General features: G+C 35.1%; 1 protein-coding gene and 1 long non-coding RNA gene across 3 annotated transcripts; one reads left to right on the forward strand and one right to left on the reverse strand.

The window, feature by feature from the left end:
• Positions 1-14,406: 14,406 nt before the first annotated feature.
• LOC148196071 (uncharacterized) lies at positions 14,407-17,241 on the reverse strand. 2 transcript variants are annotated; one of them, XR_015781024.1, is made up of 4 exons: positions 15,959-17,226; positions 15,650-15,848; positions 15,158-15,386; positions 14,407-15,061 (listed from the first exon to the last, which is right to left on the reverse strand). It is a non-coding gene; the product is annotated as an uncharacterized LOC148196071 (long non-coding RNA). The 2 variants fall into 2 exon arrangements; XR_015781023.1 differs by having other exon boundaries at positions 15,158-15,848; positions 15,959-17,241.
• A 467-nt stretch (positions 17,242-17,708) lies between these two features.
• Positions 17,709-19,548, forward strand: LOC148196072 (cytochrome P450 76T24-like). Its single transcript, XM_088094034.1, has 2 exons — positions 17,709-18,724; positions 18,793-19,548. Exons 1-2 carry the CDS (start codon positions 17,834-17,836, stop codon positions 19,396-19,398), a joined length of 1,497 nt encoding a protein of 498 aa, XP_087950160.1. The 5' UTR covers positions 17,709-17,833; the 3' UTR covers positions 19,399-19,548.
• The last annotated feature ends 277 nt before the right edge of the window (positions 19,549-19,825 follow it).

A 19,825-nucleotide genomic window follows, 5' to 3' on the forward strand; every position in this document is an offset into this window, starting at 1 on the left:
CGATTATGTTTATTTTTCTCGTCAATTTGTAGTAAAGCTGATACGCTGTCGTTGAAGCTATCAAATTAATACTACTTTTCAACGCAACTTCAATATTGCCAAGTAGTATTCAAGAAAGTAGATAGAGTTAAAGTAACCCTGAGTCGTCTCCCAACGAATATGGAATTGTCTTTCAATATTTGAATCTTATGTATGAAATGCAATGTTCAAGAATAAAAGTAATGTTTGGAGAATGTTTAAAGAACAAATAAGAAACTTAAAAATGATTATAATGAAATAGGCTAATTCCACTGCTTTTCCAAGATAGATTCATCATCGGTTATTCATAAATCATTGTTCAATTGATTATTGTTCAAGTTTCAAATTAATTAAAGTACATTCTTAATTAATTTGAGGGCGATCATGCAATTAACCAAAGTAAATTCTCAATTAAATGCAAAACCTTTCTAGATTATTCACAATAAATTCAACCAAAGTACATTCTCAATCAAATTCTATTGTGTTTAATCTTACCTATTCTTAAATCTCCTAACCAAGTTAAAAGCTAATCAATCAAAGTAAGTACTCAATTGATTATAGTTGAAATTATTACTACCAATCAAAGTACATTCTCAATTGATAGTAAAAACCATTTAATCATATGAAAGTTCCTAAATTAAATCAAAGTAGATTCTCAATTAAACCTAGAAACCCTAGAACTCATATAATCAATATGCATGTAGATTCAAACACATTATGATGCAAAAATCTTTGCTTTTAATTTGATAGAGAGATGAAAGACAGAGAGAGAGAACAACTTAAATCAATAATCAAAATAAACAATTGCATTAACTCAATCTAACCTCAGAATCCATAATGAAATTACAGCAAAATAGCCCTAGATGCTTAGCTCTCCATGAATGGAGTTGAATACAAGATGAAAGAAAAGTGAGGGAAGTGGTGAATGAATTAATGAAGTCCAGTCCCCCTTCTGCCTCCCCTGGGTCTCTTTATATAGGACTTGATTGGGCTTGGACTTTGAATATTCAGTTGACAAAATCTTTTATCTTATATCTTCCAAATAACTAAAAGATTTAGATAATTATAACATAATTTGGAAGATATTTTCTGTTGATATTCATAAATTAAATTAATTCAATAATTGAATTTTATCTTTTATCTTTTATGACTTTCCAAAATTGCACAAATGCCCTGAAATTTCCTCTATCTGCACTTTAGCCCCTTCAGAATTCTCCAAAATTGCACCAGAACCCCTGTTGACCAGCTTTGACCAGACTTAAGCAGTGTTGACCAACTTTGACTGAGGAAGGCGCAGCCAATGAGAGCTTGCCACGTGGCAGCCCTCTTTCTCACCCAATTAGGGTTTCAGATTGGGGAAAGGGCTTCCCCCTTTGCTCTTGCGTCCTCATGAGGAAAAGAGGAAGGGCTTCCGACATTGTTGTCGCGAACTGCTGGACTATTTGGTTTCTTTTCTTGTAGGTCTGGCATTGATGCAGATTCCCATGGTGCTCGAAGATGAAGACTGGAGGTAGAATTGATCTTGCGATGGCATTGGTTGTGCGGATACTAACGACTTTGGGTGATTATGGTTATGCATGGAAGAAGCTGGTGGCGCGGTGGCGTGGTGTCCTGACAAGAGAGATCGCGTTTCATGGTGGCGCGATGTTGTTCGCGTGGTGCTGTGGGGAAGATGATGGATGGTTCGAGATTGGCGAACTCGCAAGGAGAGGCGCGATAAAGATCGCGATTGAGTTTCTGGATTTTTGGATTTGCAGGTCTGAGATGATGATTGGCCGTAGAAGAAGGTGGTGTGCGGCATGCGGTGGCTATGTAGGTTGCTAGGTTGAAGCAGTGGCGGCATTGCTGGCGCAATGGAGAAGAAGATGAAGATGTGATGGCGTTGTTCTGAGGATGGTTGCGACAAGGTGGTGACAGAGTGATGCATTATGCGTCGCGACGGAGGTTGACGGTGGTGACGGTTGATGGTAGCCACTGGCGGCGGCGCATAGGAGGATTAGGAATTAGGGTTTCAGTGGGTGGAATATGATGATGATGTGGTAGAGGAGGGTGATGTGGCAGCATGTGGTTGGATAACACTTAGGGTTTTAGATTGCCACATGGCATGATCTGGTGAAGTCTAGTTTAGGAGGGGTGTGTATAGGAAACTTAGGGAGGTGTAGGAGAAAAGGCTTAGTGTTTGGGCTTATTGTTGGGCCTATTTCAGAAATAGGAGTGTATATAGGGAAATTTAGGAGGTGCAAGGGTAAAGCCTGTCTGTTTGGCCCCTTTGTATATTATTTTCGAAACAAAATCTGATTTTGGGCCTTGAATTGCCATTTGGACCAATAAAACTTATATTTCAGCTGCAAAAATAAATATAAGAATATCCAAGAATAATTTATGCGCTAAAATTCACCTTTTACGTCTCTTTTAATTCCCAAACCCAACAATTTCAATCATCACAAATTCACTTAAAATCAACCATTTAAGCACAATTATCCCGTCAAAATTTTAATTTTAAAACATAAAAGTGGGTATAAATATGCACTCATCAAAAGCCATTGATCCTACAAAATTAGATGAGCTTCAAGGCGAGATTGTTATCATCTTGTGTCAGCTAGAGATGTTTTCCCCCCTATCTTCTTTTGACATCATGGTACATTTACTTGTTCATTTGGTTAGAGAAATCTAGTTGTGTGGACTAGTATACTTAAGATGGATGTATCCTATTGAGCATTATATGAAGATTTTGAAAGGGTATGTCAAAAATCCATATCGTCCTGACAGTTTAATGATTGAAAGGTATATTTTTGAAGAAAGTATATAGTTTTGTTCAGATTACATGACTAAAACAAATCCAATATGAGTTCCTCGTACATCATGGTTGAATAAATGTTCTACAAGTAAAATCATCCGAGGTGTGAATGTGGTGACGAAAGATCGCGAAGAATTGTTGCAAGCGCATCAATACATATTGAACAACATAGATGAGGGTGATTCCTTTTTTGAAAGCACACAAAGCCATTACAAAGGATAAAAATCCAAGATAATAAGAGAAATGACATTGGATGGCGCATAACAAAACATTGATGTCTTGGTTCAAATTCGAAGTTGACAAAGTGTCACACTCTTCTGAGACTTTGTTGTGGCTTGCAAATAGTTTAAAGTGTGCTGTTCTATGTTGTCCAAGTTGTGAAATCAATAATTGCACATACTATGAAGACTTTGGATGATAAAAGAACAATACAAAATAGTAGAGTCAATCTAGAAGCTAAATCACTTTAATTTTCCACATCCAAAGATCAAAATCTCTTAGATCAATGAGATATTATGGTATAATATAAGAGATATGGATGGTTGATTACACTATGTATTCCATTGTTCAAATGTATGTGGTTTGACAATATTATGTTTTCATGTTTATATCTATTTTGATAGATATATGGCTGACCATCCACATCCATCAGGGGATGAAGCTCCTCCATCTAGACCCACTAGAGGAGGCACCAGGTTGAGGCAACTGATGGTCAGAAGAAATAATGGTCAGAGGACACCTATGGATGTTATTGTGATCACTGGTGTGACATTTGGCCCAAGTACAGATGTCTTTACATTATATCTAGGAGTATTGGCACGTGACAGAATATATATCCTCACTCCATCTTTTGATCATATGTTCGAAGTTGATCAGAACATAATATGGAATGACCAATTGGTAAGTTAATTATTATCATTTGATTTACGCTTTGTTTATATTGATAATTTTGTATTGATACAAATTTATTTTTATTATTGCAGATGACATTTGAGATTCCAAATGTTACGACACTTAGAAATAAATGTTCATCCTCTATTGCTGAAAATTTTTGGAGTTTTAAGACTAAATTGACCTCGAGATATATCTTTGAAGCAAAGAAAAATGAGTCTTCATGTGCTAAATATAAGACAATTGACGAAGAGAGTTTGTATCAATTTCAGAGAATCGAACATTAGAGGCATGGCATGTTAGTATAATTCATATTATTCAATTCTTCATTAACAATTATATATCATATGAACTAATTCATTATGTCAAAGAAAGCACAAGGTATAATTGCTAAAAATAAATACCCCCACTTATTATCTCGTGGTGGAAATAAGAAGCTTGAAGAGAAAATCCTCAAGCAAAAGACAGAAGGTAAACCCCCACTTCTTGAGGGTGGTAGTCCCTAGCCTCCTTCACCACCATCAGGACATGAGAAGTGGAAGTTAGCCCATCTAAGACAGCACGAGAAATATCAGCAAGAATTGTAAGATATCACTTATCCTATAATAATAATAATTTTATTATACATATTACTTTGAAGTTTTTAAAGAATATTAGTGTTTTTTATGTTACAAGACTCCTTGGTTGAGCAAAGCTCCCAAGGCCAATTCACTCTAGAAGATCGTCATGATATTCTTACTACTACAATTGGACGACCTAAGCACCCTGGACGAGTGCATGCTGTTTGAACTAATGTAGACATTAAAGATTATTTTGGAAGCTCCTCGCACCACACTTCATACACACACAACCAAGAGTATGAAGAAAGGTTGACACAAGAGATCACAAAGAAGATTAGGTCACAATTGTATGATGAAGTCACTTTAGAAGTGACTGAAAGAATTATGCGCCAGTTTCACCAGCAATTTGAGAGTTATGGGATGCTTTCACAACCATCTCCTATGGCAAAACATGTTGTGCTTCCTGTAGGTAAAATTAATAAACATTTTTGTTCAATAATTTATTATTTGTATGAGCTAACATTTCCTCTGATAGGTAGAAGCAGTAAAGGAAGTTGTTTAGCTCGAGTCGTCCTAGAGGATGACATGGACCACACTTGTCCATGTCTCCTATATGTTTTAGATGGTAATGGGATGATGCTGACGACTCATGGAACAATGTTTCAGGTAGCGACTCTTGTTGTTTGCATGGAGCTATCAAAGGATGAGGTCAAAGTCTCAGTAGATGACATTATTGATGAGTCATTATTTTGTCTTATTCACTTAGCTTTCCACACCAAATGTAATTAGTGAATTGTGCTTAATTGTTCAATATTTCCTCACTTTTTATATTTGGGCTTAATTTGACAATTAATTCTTATTTTAATTAATTTGAATTATCTGAGCTTAATTATTCCCGTTATTATTTTCAGGGCAATTTTAGGATTATATTTTGGGACTCCAAAAAAGTTGCCACGTCAACAACCATTTTCCACATCAGCATTTTAGTTTAATTGCAATATCAATTTCGTTTTCTTTTTTTTTGGGTTAAACTTAGCACTATTGGACCTATTTTTGGTCAATTTGGTTAAAGCTCATTTTAGGGGTTGACTTGCTAACCTAAGGTGGAGTGCCCAACAGCTCTCTATTGCATTTTACACTTAAAAAACATATACTATTGTTCCATTGAAGCTCTTGGACGTGAAGAATGCTCCCTTAGGTTTTGCTTTATTTCTTTGTAATTTTTCATTGTTCCTTATTCAAATTTCCTTTGTTGATTAGTAATTTATAGTTTGCGTTCTTGTTATTCTTCGTTTCCAAATCCAATTCGATTTTCATTTGCCATTCCAATGTCATTTTACAATTTCAATTCAGTTTCGATTTTTGTTTATTCATAATTCGTTCTACTTTTCATGTGTTTTTTGTTCTCCCATTTTGGCCGAGTTTCGTTTTTTGTTTGTAACAGGTTTTGCTTAAACAATTTGGTTTCCATTTACATTTTATTCTTGTTTCGTTCTCAATTTGGATTATAAATTTTGTTCCAGGTCCTCTGCATTTTCGTTTGAGATTTACTAATGTACATAATTCGTTTTTATTGGTTGCAATTGGTTGTAATGGAAGCTTAAATCTGTTGGGTTGGTAATTATGAAGATTGTGATGTTTCCTTGAGATTATTGGACTATTATTGTGATTATATTCCTAATTGCTCTGTCACATATGAAATATGTTATGTGCGGTTCAATTTGGTTCACGCGGTTGAGATTGTTGATAGGAAGAGCACTGGTTTAGCTGAACCTACAATCTCAGAGCTTCTGGTTTTTAATGATGACAACATAATTAATAACACATATGTTGTTTATGTGTTACATGTTCTATTGCTTACATGCTATATGTTTTAATCAATATGTAAATCTGTTTAAAAGCATTGAGAACATGATTGTGTTGATACATTGCATTTCACTATGCTATATACTTGATTTTATTAGTGAATGCATGTCTGATGTTTTATAGAAGGAAAACCACAAACACTTATGTTGAACTTTTCATTGTGTAGCAAAACAATAGTTTTAAGTCGACTTCATTATGGGGTGAGTCGATTAAAACTCGTGGCTTTGCACAAACTTTTTCAAAGTGTGTTGTGAGTATTTTCAAAGAGAAAGTTTTTCAAAACTTTGTTTAACTGTGTTGAATACTCGATTACATGAAACCTGCATTCGACTAAGTTTGTTACAATTTTGAAATTCTGTTAATGCTTGAGTTAAATGTTACAACGACTATATTTTTGAATATGTTGACCAAACATTTATTGTGATTCGACTACACTAATTGTCCATTCAATTAACTGCATTGACTACTGCTAACTGCTATAACAAAATTGCTATATTCGACTCCATTAGTAGCTTAGTCGATTAAAATGCGTCAAAATTGTGAAAATCTATAAATTGACGAGAATTTGATTTCTGTAAGAACTTTTGTGAATCTAACAGTTTGTGATATATTTTGCAGAAAGTGCATTCTTACAAGAGAAAGAGCTCCAAGAAACAAGAAGTGACCGTGGTGATCATTTACTTGTGGATTCTTGAAGAGCAAGTTAACTGCACTTACAGAGGCTACAATCTTGTAAAGATTGGATTGAGGTTTCCCTGTTGTGATTACAGGAAAAAGAGCGTGTTGCGTTCTTGACTTTAAGGGTGGCTCAAAGGGTTTGGCATCAAGAGAGGGGATTCTTGTTGCTAGTCTATTTTGTATATGCCTATATTTTGATTAGAGGGTTAGAGAGGTGTTTTATATTTTTGACGTGAGGTCGCTATAAAAACCTTGTTGTAAAAACCTTGATCATTATAGTGCATTGGCTTCCTGTAGTTGGAAGGACACTGGATGTAGGCTTGGCCGAACCAGTATAAAAACTCAGCGTTTGATATATCTATCCCTGCACTTTTTATTCAGTCGACTTCTTACTGTATTTAATCGATTATATTTCCACTGCATAAACAAATATGTTTCCTTGCGTTTCAGGAAAGCTTATAAAGGCATCCACTTTGCCAAAAAGATTTAAAGAAAACTTTGTTTTTACATTTCACCAATTCACCCCCTCTTGGTGTGAGAAATTAAGCCAATCTATTTTCAAAAATATGCACCAGAGCTGGTTTTCATAAGATATTTGAAAAACAAGTCGATTATCTTTTTCTTTAAACCGACTGATCCTGAGAAATGGCTTTAAATTTTCAAACCTTTGGTGAAGATGCATCCACAAATAGACCACCACTATTTGCTGGAGAAAATTATGCTTTCTGGAAAATTAGGATGTAAATCTTTCTTGAATCCGTGGATAACGGAATTTGGGATGCAACTCTAAACAGTCCATTTGAGCCAACTCATGTTGTAAATGGAAAAACTGTTTTGAAAAACTTTTCTGAGTGGACTCAAGATGAGAATCGAAGAGCTCAATATGATGATAAGGCTAGAAATGTTATTGCTTCTGCACTAACCATGGATGGATTTTTCAAGATATCACAATGCAAGACTGCCAAAGAAATGTGGGAGGTTCTTGAAGTGACACATGAAGGAACGAATGAAGTGAAAAGGGCCAGAAAGAATTCTCTCATACAAGAATATGAGTTATTCAGAATGAAGGCTAGTGAGACGATCTACGAGGTACATAACAATTCACACACAGAGTCAATCACCTCATGGCTCTCAGGAAAGTGTTTGAAAGAAGACATCAACATAAAGATCTTGAAAAGCCTCAATAGAAACTGGAAACTAAAAGTCACTACTATATCTGAATCAAGAGATCTTACAAGCATGAATATGGCAACCCTGTTTGGCAAGCTAAGATAACATGAATTGGAGCTTGGAAGGCTAAAGGAGGAAGAAGAAATTGAAGAGAAGAAATCTATTGCTCTAAAAGCCGCAAGCAAGAAAGCTACAAAAATTCATGAATCTGAAACTGATTCAGATGCAGATATACAAGAAAAAGAAATGATGAATATGATGGTAAGAAAATTTGGCAGATTCAGGAAAAATAAAAGTACTGCAACTAACAATGCAAGTTTCTCAAGAGAAGGAAAGAAGAATTCAAGAAGCAACGCTGTTCAATGTTAGGAATGTGGAAAGAATGGTCATATCAAGCCTGACTGTCCAGACTTGAAGAACAAGCAGAAAGAATTCTCCAAGTATCATCAGGATAAGAACAGGAAACAAAGGAAAGCTTATATTGCATGGGAAAACAATGATGAAGATTGTTTTTACATTTCAGCAATTCACGCCCCTCTTGGTGTGAGAAATTAAGCCATTCTATTTTCAATAGGGAACAATAATGTTTACGGGTTCATTGATCCCCAAGGCACTCACAAAGGAAATAAATTTGATGACATCCAAACATATCTCACCCACAGTTTTGGAAGGGGAAATGAGATATATTTTGTCCCTTATATATCTGGGTAAGTGAAGTTTGATAACTTCAAAGTTCAATATGTGATTTTAGTATATAACACTTAAGTTATTATTAATTTCAATCACCATTGACAACTACTTGTTGTTTCTATACCGAAGAACACTGTTATGTCTGCTCATTGCACAAGTCCCCTCCCAATCATCTCAGACAAGTAGTAGATTGGTAAGAACCTCAATGTTTGCACTTTATTTGTTTTATAAATGTATGCTAAAGCCATTTTTTAATAGTTCCCTTGCAGCACATATGATGTTGTCCATGAGATCAACTGCTAAGACTAAAAAGCTTGCATGGTTGGCTCTCAAGGCTTGACATTTTGGTCCATATTTTCTTATAATTGTTTTGTTCTGATGATCTTCATTAACTTTTATAACTATGATGATATATTGTAGTGTAATAGACAAAGTGGGTCATATGAGTGCGGATACTACGTAATGTATTGGATTGCACACAATATTCGTGCCCATATTAAAAGTGGTTGAAAAACGATAATATTTGGATTTCATGAATTTTGTTTTTCTCCATCATTTAGAATTCATATACACTAATTAAAATCATGTGTCTTATGCAAAGATTCAAGTCTCCTAATCCAATTCCTAAGAAGTCCCTTACTTTCCTAAGGAAGACATTTGCTAAACATCTAATCAGATTATACAATAGTGCGTAGTTATTAGCATTTAAAATACATTAGCACATATTAGTTGACTTGATTTATAGTTATTATAGACTTTAAACATTATGTGCTGTAAATATTGACTATTGTGTTGAATCTATGTTGTAAATATTATGTTTTATATGCAAGTCTGTTTTTGTGATAGTGGATGTCATAAAAATAGACATGCTATTAAAAACAATGGCAGAGTATAGGTCTCGGATGTGGCAAAAACCGAGGTATAAAGCAATCTACAACCTCAGTTTTTGTTTGAACTGTTGCCATAGACCCACCTTATTATCTCGATTGAAGCAAGGTCAAAACCCTCCCCTTTTTTCTTCTTCTTTACTACTTCAGTCACTGGGGAACCAAAGAAGAAACCTTTAGTCTATTGCCTCAATTGGAACCGAAGCCAAAAGTCCACTATCTTTAACCTCGTTAATATATACCTCGGTTCGAAAACTGCTGCATATTGTCAAAAACAACCGTTTTCGTTTTCCTTCAGTACACTAGGGATGGGTGATTAAGACTGTAAACATTTGGCAGTAGATCAGAAATTGAGGGTGATCAAGTTAGCTGGGTGACGATTCAAAGAGTGAATAAGATGATGTGAAGAGATATCCAGCATGTATCAGATTAAGACCTAAGGCTATATTTAGTTTTTGGAAGAACTTACAATAGTAGTAGAGGATATATGGAAGGTGAGTTCAGTTTAGGTAGATACAATTTTAGTGGATCAGACGAAAATAATCATTCAAGTTTTAAGTTGAGGTTGAGTAGTTGTCTTCATCAAAAGGGCTAGACCAATCTACACTATTAACACTATAGTATTTAACGTAAGGCAATGTTTTCAATCAATCAAGTTGTTAGGAGTAGTATCTCGGTCAAGCTAGATGGGTATGATAAGAGTAAACTTGGAGAGCATACTTTTCTTTTTACTTGATGAGTGAATTTTCGAGGACAAAAAATTTTCTTGTGGGAGAAAATGTAAAGACCTAGAAAATGGTATTTGGAAGTGGTAGTAGTTTAAAAATATTGAGACTCGATTATTTTAATATTAAACGATTTTAATATAAATAGTTTCATTATAAACAAGTTTCATTATTTTAAAACATATAATCTCTCTAGAAACCACTTTTCTAGAGTTATCTAACTTCTTTTAGGATTTCTTCTCCTGCGTTCATCTATTTGAAGATCAAAGACTTCCTAAGTGATCACAACAGCGAGATATTCAAGTCTACCTGATCAATTTCTCCAAAAGAGTAAGTTAGTTTCTACTCTTTTTCTTTTGTCTGTCTGTTTTCCTTTGCATGTGAACCGTAGTGTTTTTGCATGTGTCATCTGAGTCTTCTATAAGACTCTTTTGTTGATCAGTGGTTCTAATGATATCCCCTGATCTTGTTTTTGTGAGTTGTAGGTGCATATAGAGTTCCTTGAGCTGGTGGAGTCATCTTAGCTCTTATAGAAAAGATGGGTCCTCTGTAAGGTAAGAGAAGCTAATTTCAAAGTTTTGTTGTTGTTAATGTTTTGTTAACTTATGTTGTATGCTTGATTTTATTATAAATTTATAAATTGGTATGTGAAGTTACTGATGTGAATTATGTTGAATGTGTATTTGTTTGGTTCTAGAGTTTGTGGAATAACATGTTAAATTTTGTGTAATTGCTTGTTGAATTATTTTAAGGTTAGTGGTACAAGTCTGTGCAAATTAGGACTTGGTTAACTTTTGGTCTTGCTTGGTTTTGGTCTAAAAGTGAGGGTTTGGCAGGTGAATTTTTGTAGGGAGTGTTGTTTGAGTGAATTGAATTTTTAGAGGTCTTTGTTAGTGGTATTTAGGACTTACGTAGCTTCTTAGTTCACTAAAATGTGGTATGTGATATATGAAATAAGCATGTATGAGTTTGAGTTGTTAATTTGTTTTATTGGACCTTGTTCCTGGACAATTGGGCACATTGGTATTCCATTTTAGTTATAAAATGTTTATGAAACAATTCTAGTGTTTAGAATATCAATTTGGTCAATTGGATAGGTCTTGAGTGCAAGAGAATAAGTTTTGGAGTGTGTTGTCTTTTGGTATGGCGCTCAATGGTAGCCCAACGATGCTCAAGCACCAACTTTGCGAGAAGAATGATGTTCAACGACAAGGATGTGCCACTTAGTGCTAGGATCCTTTTCCAAGCTTTTTGTTTTGCAATTCTTCTTGATTTTACGGTTTTTCAATATTTGTTTTAGGTTTTCTTTTAAGATTTCTATACGTTAAGAAGTTTTTTTTTTGTTTAGATTGTCTTACACAATATAAGTTTTAGAGTGTATTGTCTTCTGGTATAGCGCTTAGCGGTAGCCCAACGACGCTCAAGCGCTAGATTTGCAAAAGGCTTGGCACTCAATGACACAAAGGTGGCACTCAAGCGCCAACTTTGCGAGAAGAATGACTCTCAACAACAAGGATGTGTCACTCAGTGCCAAGAGCCTTTGCCAAACTTTTGTTTTGCAATTCTTCTTACTTTTACTGTTTTTCAATATTTGTTTTTTATACGGGGAGCCGTGTATAGGTGAACTCATCTCTCACATACATGTTTTTTTATTAAAACAAAATAAATGTTTTATAGTTTCTTGCACAACAAATGACAAAACAATTGCTTGATTATGTCTGTGTTTATGCTTGAAATGATTGTTATATGCATTCATTGATTTGTAATGAATCATTGAAATAATCGATTACACTGTTTACATAATCTGTTATATTTCATCAGATTTCAGCATATGCATAATATGGGCAAAACAATTATGTTTTAACCGATTACATTAATTGTATAATCGATTAAAACATGTTGCTATGCCAGTACATGTTTGTTGAGTGCATTGAAGTGTTTAGAATGGAAAATGTTTTCAAATTTGCTTAAGTATGGAACTTAACCGATTACATTATTTTCCTAATCGTTAAAATGCATTACTTGTGAAAATCATTTTCTTGAAAAGCCATAACTGTCAATAACAGTCACATTTTGAATATTGTTGGCCTGTTTGATTTGTATAATCGATTGCATGCGTTTTTAATATGTTAAATTTGATACAGATGTAAAACTGTTAAAGCAGAAGGAAAATCTTAACAGATTACATTATGTGCTTAATCGATTAAACTACGTCAAATATTGAAAATCTATAAATAGACGCATTGTTCTCTGCTTCAACATGATTTTATGATCTTACAATTTCATAACTAACTTGTGTATTCAGAATTATTTGCAGGAGCGTACTAGAATTCTTGGAGAATCAAAATCAATCATTTGGAAGGAAATTCATAAATATTCTTGCAAGAACATTGTGCTTACACATTGTTGATCAAATCTGCATATCTAGTATGTTATGTATAGATCAGTATTCATCTGCAATCAAGAAGATTGTGCTTCCTTGTTGCTGTGAGCCAAGAATAGAACCTTGTATGTTCTAGTTCTTAGAGTTGAGATTGCTTTCTAGGTTGAGACCGTGAGGTGTTCACGTCTTGTGCTATAAGGGATATTGAGTTGGTAAAGGAGAGTGCATTTGAGAGAGAAGTTCTCTGTATTCTTGCTTGTATAACTCTATCATTATAGTGGTTCCCTTCAACTCAGGTTGATTGAAGGAACACTAGATGTAGGCTTGGCTGAACCAGTATAAATACATGTGTTGATCTTGCTATCCCTTCTCTTTTAATAGTGTTCATATACTTGTTTTATTGCATTCCAAGAAAACTTCAAAGATTTCAAAAAGCTTTTAAAAGAACAAATTTTTTATAGGAATAACCAATTCACCCCCCCCCTTGGTTGAGATTATTGGCTTAACTTTTTCTACAGTTTTAGGTTTTCTTTTAAGCTTTCTATAGAAGTTATTTTTTTAAGATTGTTTTATCATAGATTCATCAAATGAGGGTAGATATTATATATGTTGATGATTGATGAATATGGGGGTACATATGATACTACTTTAAGTAAGATATGAAGATTTGTAATGAATTTTGGTTGTTGGTATGATATTGATGCTTGGTGTAATTCCATGGACCTCATGGTGAGGCTCCATTGTGGTATTCTGTAGTTATATGTTTGACATAATTCATTGGTTCTCCTGATTAAATTTTAAGGTGGCGTTTAGTAGTGTGATGTATTGATGTAAGGACTCAGTGTTGGAAGTTATCTTGACGCTCCAATAATCACTCCATCTCAGGTAGAGAAGGGGATTATGTGGTGAGGAGCAGTAGGAGGTCCTACTCTATGGTTTCATTCTTTTGCCACAAGTGGTAAACAAACTAATCTTGTGTGGTAGCTTGGGAGACAATTATTCTACAACAACAAATGTACAACTTGTCATAGTCTGACATCAATACATATATTTGGATGGTCAAGTCTTTGTATATATGGTTGTGCTTGTCTTGTGATTGAATGATATAATTTGTATATATGTCAAATGTTAAATTTTCATTTGTATGTTTTATTATTTGGTACTTTAGCTTACCCTTTGGTCTTTGTCTATTTGTGTGTTCTTGTTTCATCTTTTGTAATGATTACCTAAATAGTATTACCTTAAGAGATGTCTCTGGTGAGTAGGGACTAGGAAGAGGTAGAGCTAAGACGTAGAGTAAAACGTTTGGTTTCAAGTTTTATTCATTTTTCAAAATTCCTATTACACTTTTGGTTCAGTGTAATATCTTATAGTCGTGTATGATCTTGTATATCTTTTGGTATTATAAGTTATATATAGATATATGTAATAACATCTTATAGAGTTTTTTTGAGTTGACTGTTTTGTAATATTAATCGTGTGAATACTATAAAAATTGAAACGTTACAATATGCCCAAAAAAACAACTATAAAAAAAATAAAAGTAAAGCGAACACTAGTGCAGTCAGGGACAACGACAGCGGTTATTTTCGTCCATAGGCAGCGGTTCCTGAACCGAGGCATATAAAGACGAGGCAAAAAGTCTACAACCAAGGCAAAAAGTTATATGATTTTACCTCGGTTTAAAGGAAACCGATGTAGATTTTTTTTTGGAAGGACTTTACGCCTTGGTTCCTTTTGAACCGAGCCAGTATCTCATGCATAAAGGTAACTTTGTCCATGCCCTGAATCCAGAATTAAAATAATAAAGCAAAGATCATGTCAGAGTTCCAATTTTCCACCGCTCACGGTACATATTAATACAATCCATACTAAAAAGAAAATAAAAGAAAATAATAAAGCAAAGATCGTGTCAGAGTTCCAATTTTCCACCGCTCGCAGTACAAATTAATACAATGGGCCAAAAGCATATGAGAATTACAGCACAAATTTAATAAGCATGGGGTAACACAATTTGGAACTCTTAATCTACTGATGTAAAATAACATAAAAGCCTAACACAATATCTTCTGATCATATTTTTCTAAACATGATCGTCTTAGTACTTCTCTGATAAAAAAAAATGTGAAGAAGATTATGTTTCTACTTTTTGTTTTTGTTTACAGTGTATATGATAAGGTATAAATTATCTTCTGGATACTAATTGATTTCTAGCTAATCATTTTATTTGAGCAGATTTCATGTCCCACTTTTAGCTTTTCCATGGTGATTGGTTCAGTGCCATTGTTGAACACAAAAAGATGAGCTTGCTTTAACACTACAAGTTGTGCATAAACTCGAGACAATATGATTGTCTTTCCTCCTGCTCCAAAACTTTCCACTACTAAGTGATTAATCTGTCATTTAGTAAACACAATCAAAACACTAATCAGTTCTAATAAATGTTACATGCAAAAAACCCAATAGAGTAATTGTTACATATTTGCACATACCAAACTCCTAAGAGAAATTTTCTTATCCTTTATCAAATCCAAGTCCACAAAGCCACCAAATGTCGGCTTATAAAAATCACCCTTTAAAGACGCCTTCATCTGTATAACATAATGAAAGAAAAAGTGAACTTGGGATTAGAAAATTCATACAGTATTTTAAGACGCCTCCTTTGTAAAGTGGTTCAAGTGTTGTTTTAGTGAGATATTTGCATGCTTGCAGCTTTAACACCTTCATGAAAGAGGAGAAAAAAAAGTAGCACTATCAGCAAATGAAGATAATAAAAACAATAACACTAATATAAAATGCCAAATTATCAATAATGAAACGAAAGGGAAATGACAGATTGGAATTATGGAAATAAGATACCATGATAACAGTACACATTACTGATTATAAAAAAAAGGTATGATTGTTCTAAACCCATCTCATTAGCAATATTCGTGATTAAAAGAATGTACAAGAATAAGAAACCATGCTATGGTAACTCTAACCTTTAGCTGTAAACAAGAATCAAAAACAGGTTGCAAGTTCACCAAGAAAGTGTATGATAAGTCAAGAACAATCAAATTTGGAAGACAAAATAAAGATCGAAGACCGTCTGAACCAATTGATGGGCATGACATCAGTATCAATGACTCAATCAGTGGGCATGAGACAGTTGTAGCAGATAAGCAATCATCAGTTAGTTGGCTAGAATTCCAAACAGTAAAAAGTCAATCAGCATTGCAGAAGAAAGAGTCTAGAGATGTTCAGAGAAAATGTTTTAGAAAGGATAAATAGGAAAATAATGTATAGATGACCTGCAAAAGGAAGCATCGAGAGATGTTAAGAGTGGACAATTAATGAATGCTTCAGATAGTACACCACATCCTTTCAACTCAAGTGAAACCATATAAGGTGCTTCAATGCTGAGTGTACTCAATTTTGGACATATTCCTAAATTGAGAGATGAAAGACCAACCTGATAAGTGAGGCATGAAAAGAAAATACTTAGCCTACAGCTTATGTAAATCAGATTAACAAAAGTTCATCACATGCAAAACAGAAATGCTTTCTACGGGGGAGCAAAACCTAGATATCTTACAAGCTTTATAGCTTGAAGAACACAGTCAGGAAAACAAACAAGCAGAAAACTTCATATTTTGTAGTTCATATCAATCTTCAGTAGTCGTGATTATTGATTTAGCAGTATGTCAAATATTCAAGCATGCATTATGGTCATACTGAGAAAAAAATATCCCTAATTCCAATTCCATAAACAAAATCAAATCGCACAAATCCACAAACGCAGCACCAGAGCAACAAAACTCCAATCCTTCACCACAATGTCATCGAAATTAATCGACTAAATCAAGCAACCAAAACAGTGAATCAAAGAGGTATCCGCCATCAAAATCCGAATAATTGAAAACAGTAATAAGAAATAACAACAGCAGCAAAGAAAGCAGTCCCAACAGAAAATGACAAATCGAAGTTTGTAGAAAGAGTAATTGAATGGAAAAGAAAATAGACATTTCCTGGCCAGCGGTGTCCCAAATCTGAGCCTTGATGACCTTGGAATCGATATTCAAACTCTTGGTGGCGAACTCAACTCCTATGGTAGACTTGGACTCCAAATTGAACTCGTTCCGCGTGAAGCGCGAGAGAAGGTTGGACTTCCCTACGCCGGAATCGCCGATCAGAACCAGCTTGAAAAGGTAATCGTGGATTAGAACCCTAGGAGTTGTTATCGAGAAGCTGCTTCACTCCCAACAGCACAAACAACTTACCGTGGCTGCCACAACCACAACAGAGGTGCGACGACAGAGGCAGAGGTGCTACGAGTGAGGCGGAAGCGGAGGCGATTGCACGGCGACGAAGATGTTGGCAGCAACGACGAGGCAGAGGGGAGAGGCGGCAACAATAGCCTGTGAGGAAGACGAAGCAGCAATGGCCTCAAGGAAGATGAAGAACGACTCTTGCATAAGGAAGAAGAAGGAGAACGCAAGAAAGAAGAAGAACGCGAGGCTGCGAAGAAGAGAATGAATAACGTAGGTTAAAATTTCTTAAGTTAACCAAGTGATACTACCTCGGTTATCAGCGCCCCGATGCCTAAGGTACTCAGAGAAAAATAAAAAAAAAAAGTAAATGACAATTAATTCAAACGTTTATGCCTCGGTTAACATTATAATCGAAGCCTGTGAATCTTTTGACACCAGCTCCCAAGGACCCGAGGTAATAGTGATTTTTTAAACTGTTCAAAAAAGTAGATTTGAGGCCTTTATGTCTCGTCTCTCTCTCAACCGAGGCAATAGACATTTCCAGAAAAGGTGTGTTAGACAAAAGGTCCGACTTGCATAAAATAATGGTAATTATGCTTCGGTTTATTTTATAATCGAGGTAAAAGACCCTTTCTGCTTCGGGTGTCCTGGAACCGAGGCATAAACATTCGTTTTTATTACATTTATGCCACCGCATTTTTATATGCTTCGGTTTTGATAAAATCGAAACCTATATGGCACGTTAAAAAGCAGATTTTTTACTAGTGGAATTCTGAACAATAATACTTTTTGTCAAGTAGCACGCACGTTTTTCACATGTATTTCACTATATACTCTGTTAGGTGAAGTTAAGCTTTGAATACCTCTCAGTGTCTCAAGAATCAATCTCTCAGTGCACACAAGAGAAGCAAAACAATGGAGTACCTTCTTCCACTTCTTCAAATCACTATAGTGTGTGTAACCATTCATGTACTCATCTCAACCTTCAAACCGATGAAAACCTCAAAATACCCTCCAGGGCCTCACCCTTTTCCCATCATAGGAAACATCTTGGAGCTTGGAAATCAGCCTCACCAAGCACTTACCAAACTTTCTCAAATTTATGGTCCTATTATGAGTCTCAAGCTTGGCAGTATTACCACCATAGTCATTTCCTCTCCACATGTTGCCAGAGAAGTACTGCAAAAAAAAGATCAAATTTTTTCCAACAGGACAACCCCAGATGCGGTTCGAGCTCTTGATCATCACACACTTTCAGTGGTGTGGACTCCACCTTCAGCACCGTGGAGGGCCCTTAGGAGAGTTTGTGCCACCAAAGTGTTCTCTTCCCAGCAGCTTCAGTTCACACAAGTTTGTCGACAAAGGAAGGTGCAAGAATTGATGGATTATGTCAAGGAAAGATGTCAGAAAGGTGAAGCCGTGGATATTGGTGAGACTTCCTTCACAACTGTGCTTAATTCCATATCAAACACTTTCTTCTCAATGGATTTAGCTCATTACGCTTCTGACAAGTCTCAAGAGTTCAAGGACATCATTTGGGGCATCATGGAAGAAGCTGGAAGGCCTAATGTTGTTGACTTTTTTCCAATCTTTCGCATGCTTGATCCACAGGGTGCTCGGAGAAGAATGAATGGTTACTTTGAAAAGTTAATTGCGTTTTTTGATGGACTCGTAGAAGAAAGATTGCGTTTAAGGGCATTAGAAAATGAAGCCAAGGCATGCAAGGACGTGTTGGATTCTGTGTTGGAACTCATGCTTGATGACAATTCACAAGTGACTCGCACTCATGTTCTGCATTTGTTTCTGGTGAGTGTGCGTGTGTGTAAAATTTTTATGTGATATATATTATTTTACTAATTGGCCACATATGTCAGGATTTATTTGTTGCTGGAATAGACACAACATCAGGCTCGATAGAATGGGCGATGGCTGAGTTGCTACGTAACCCAGAAAAGCTAGAAAAAGTGAGGGAAGAGCTTCACCAAGTCCTTGTCAAAGGTGAGCAACTAGAAGAATCACATATCTCAAAGCTTCCTTACCTACAAGCAGTGGTGAAGGAAAGTTTCCGCTTGCATCCACCTGCCCCAATGTTAGTGCCACACAAGCCAGAAGTTGATGTTGAACTATGTGACTTCATGGTACCTAAAAGTTCCCAAATTCTGGTTAATGTATGGGCCATGGGAAGAGATACAAGTATTTGGACAAACCCAGATGAATTCAGACCTGAAAGATTCTTGGAAAGTGACCTTGATTTTAAGGGTCAAGATTTTGAACTAATACCCTTTGGAGCAGGAAGAAGGATCTGTCCTGGATTGCCATTGGCTTCCAGAACTGTGCATATTGTATTGGCCTCTCTTCTATGCAACTATAATTGGAAGCTGAAAGATGGACAAAAGCTACAAGACATGGATATATCTGAGAAATATGGGATTACCTTGCATAAGGCACAACCTCTCCTAGTCATTCCAATCCAAGCGTAATATCTAGGAAGATTATATGTGTGGTGAAAATACTCTTGAAACCCTCTTTAGCATGCAGATGAATTAAAATAAGTGAATGAGTAGTAAAACGTTGTTTAAATTTATTATTTAAATTTTCGAGTTTGAATTTATTCAAAATTTTTATGATTAGATTATTCATATTAGATATATCAACTAAAATCTACTTGTAAATAATTTTCACATTAAAATTGAATTATGATTTATTTTTAATAAGTTAAAAGTTGATGATTAATATTAAATTAAATATTTTAAAAAACATTTAATTAAATATCTAATTAAATAATATTTTTAGTGGGTATATTTTTAGAAAAAGAAATTTCATATTAGAAAAAGTAACCATAACTTAGACCCTCTTTAAAAAAAATAACAGTGATCAATAAATAATTAAGAAAATACTGCACTGAAA

Source organism: Vigna umbellata, chromosome 7 (genome assembly GCF_029865625.1).
Source record: "Vigna umbellata cultivar VRB3 chromosome 7, Vumbellata_1.0, whole genome shotgun sequence".
Taxonomy (NCBI): domain Eukaryota; kingdom Viridiplantae; phylum Streptophyta; class Magnoliopsida; order Fabales; family Fabaceae; genus Vigna; species Vigna umbellata.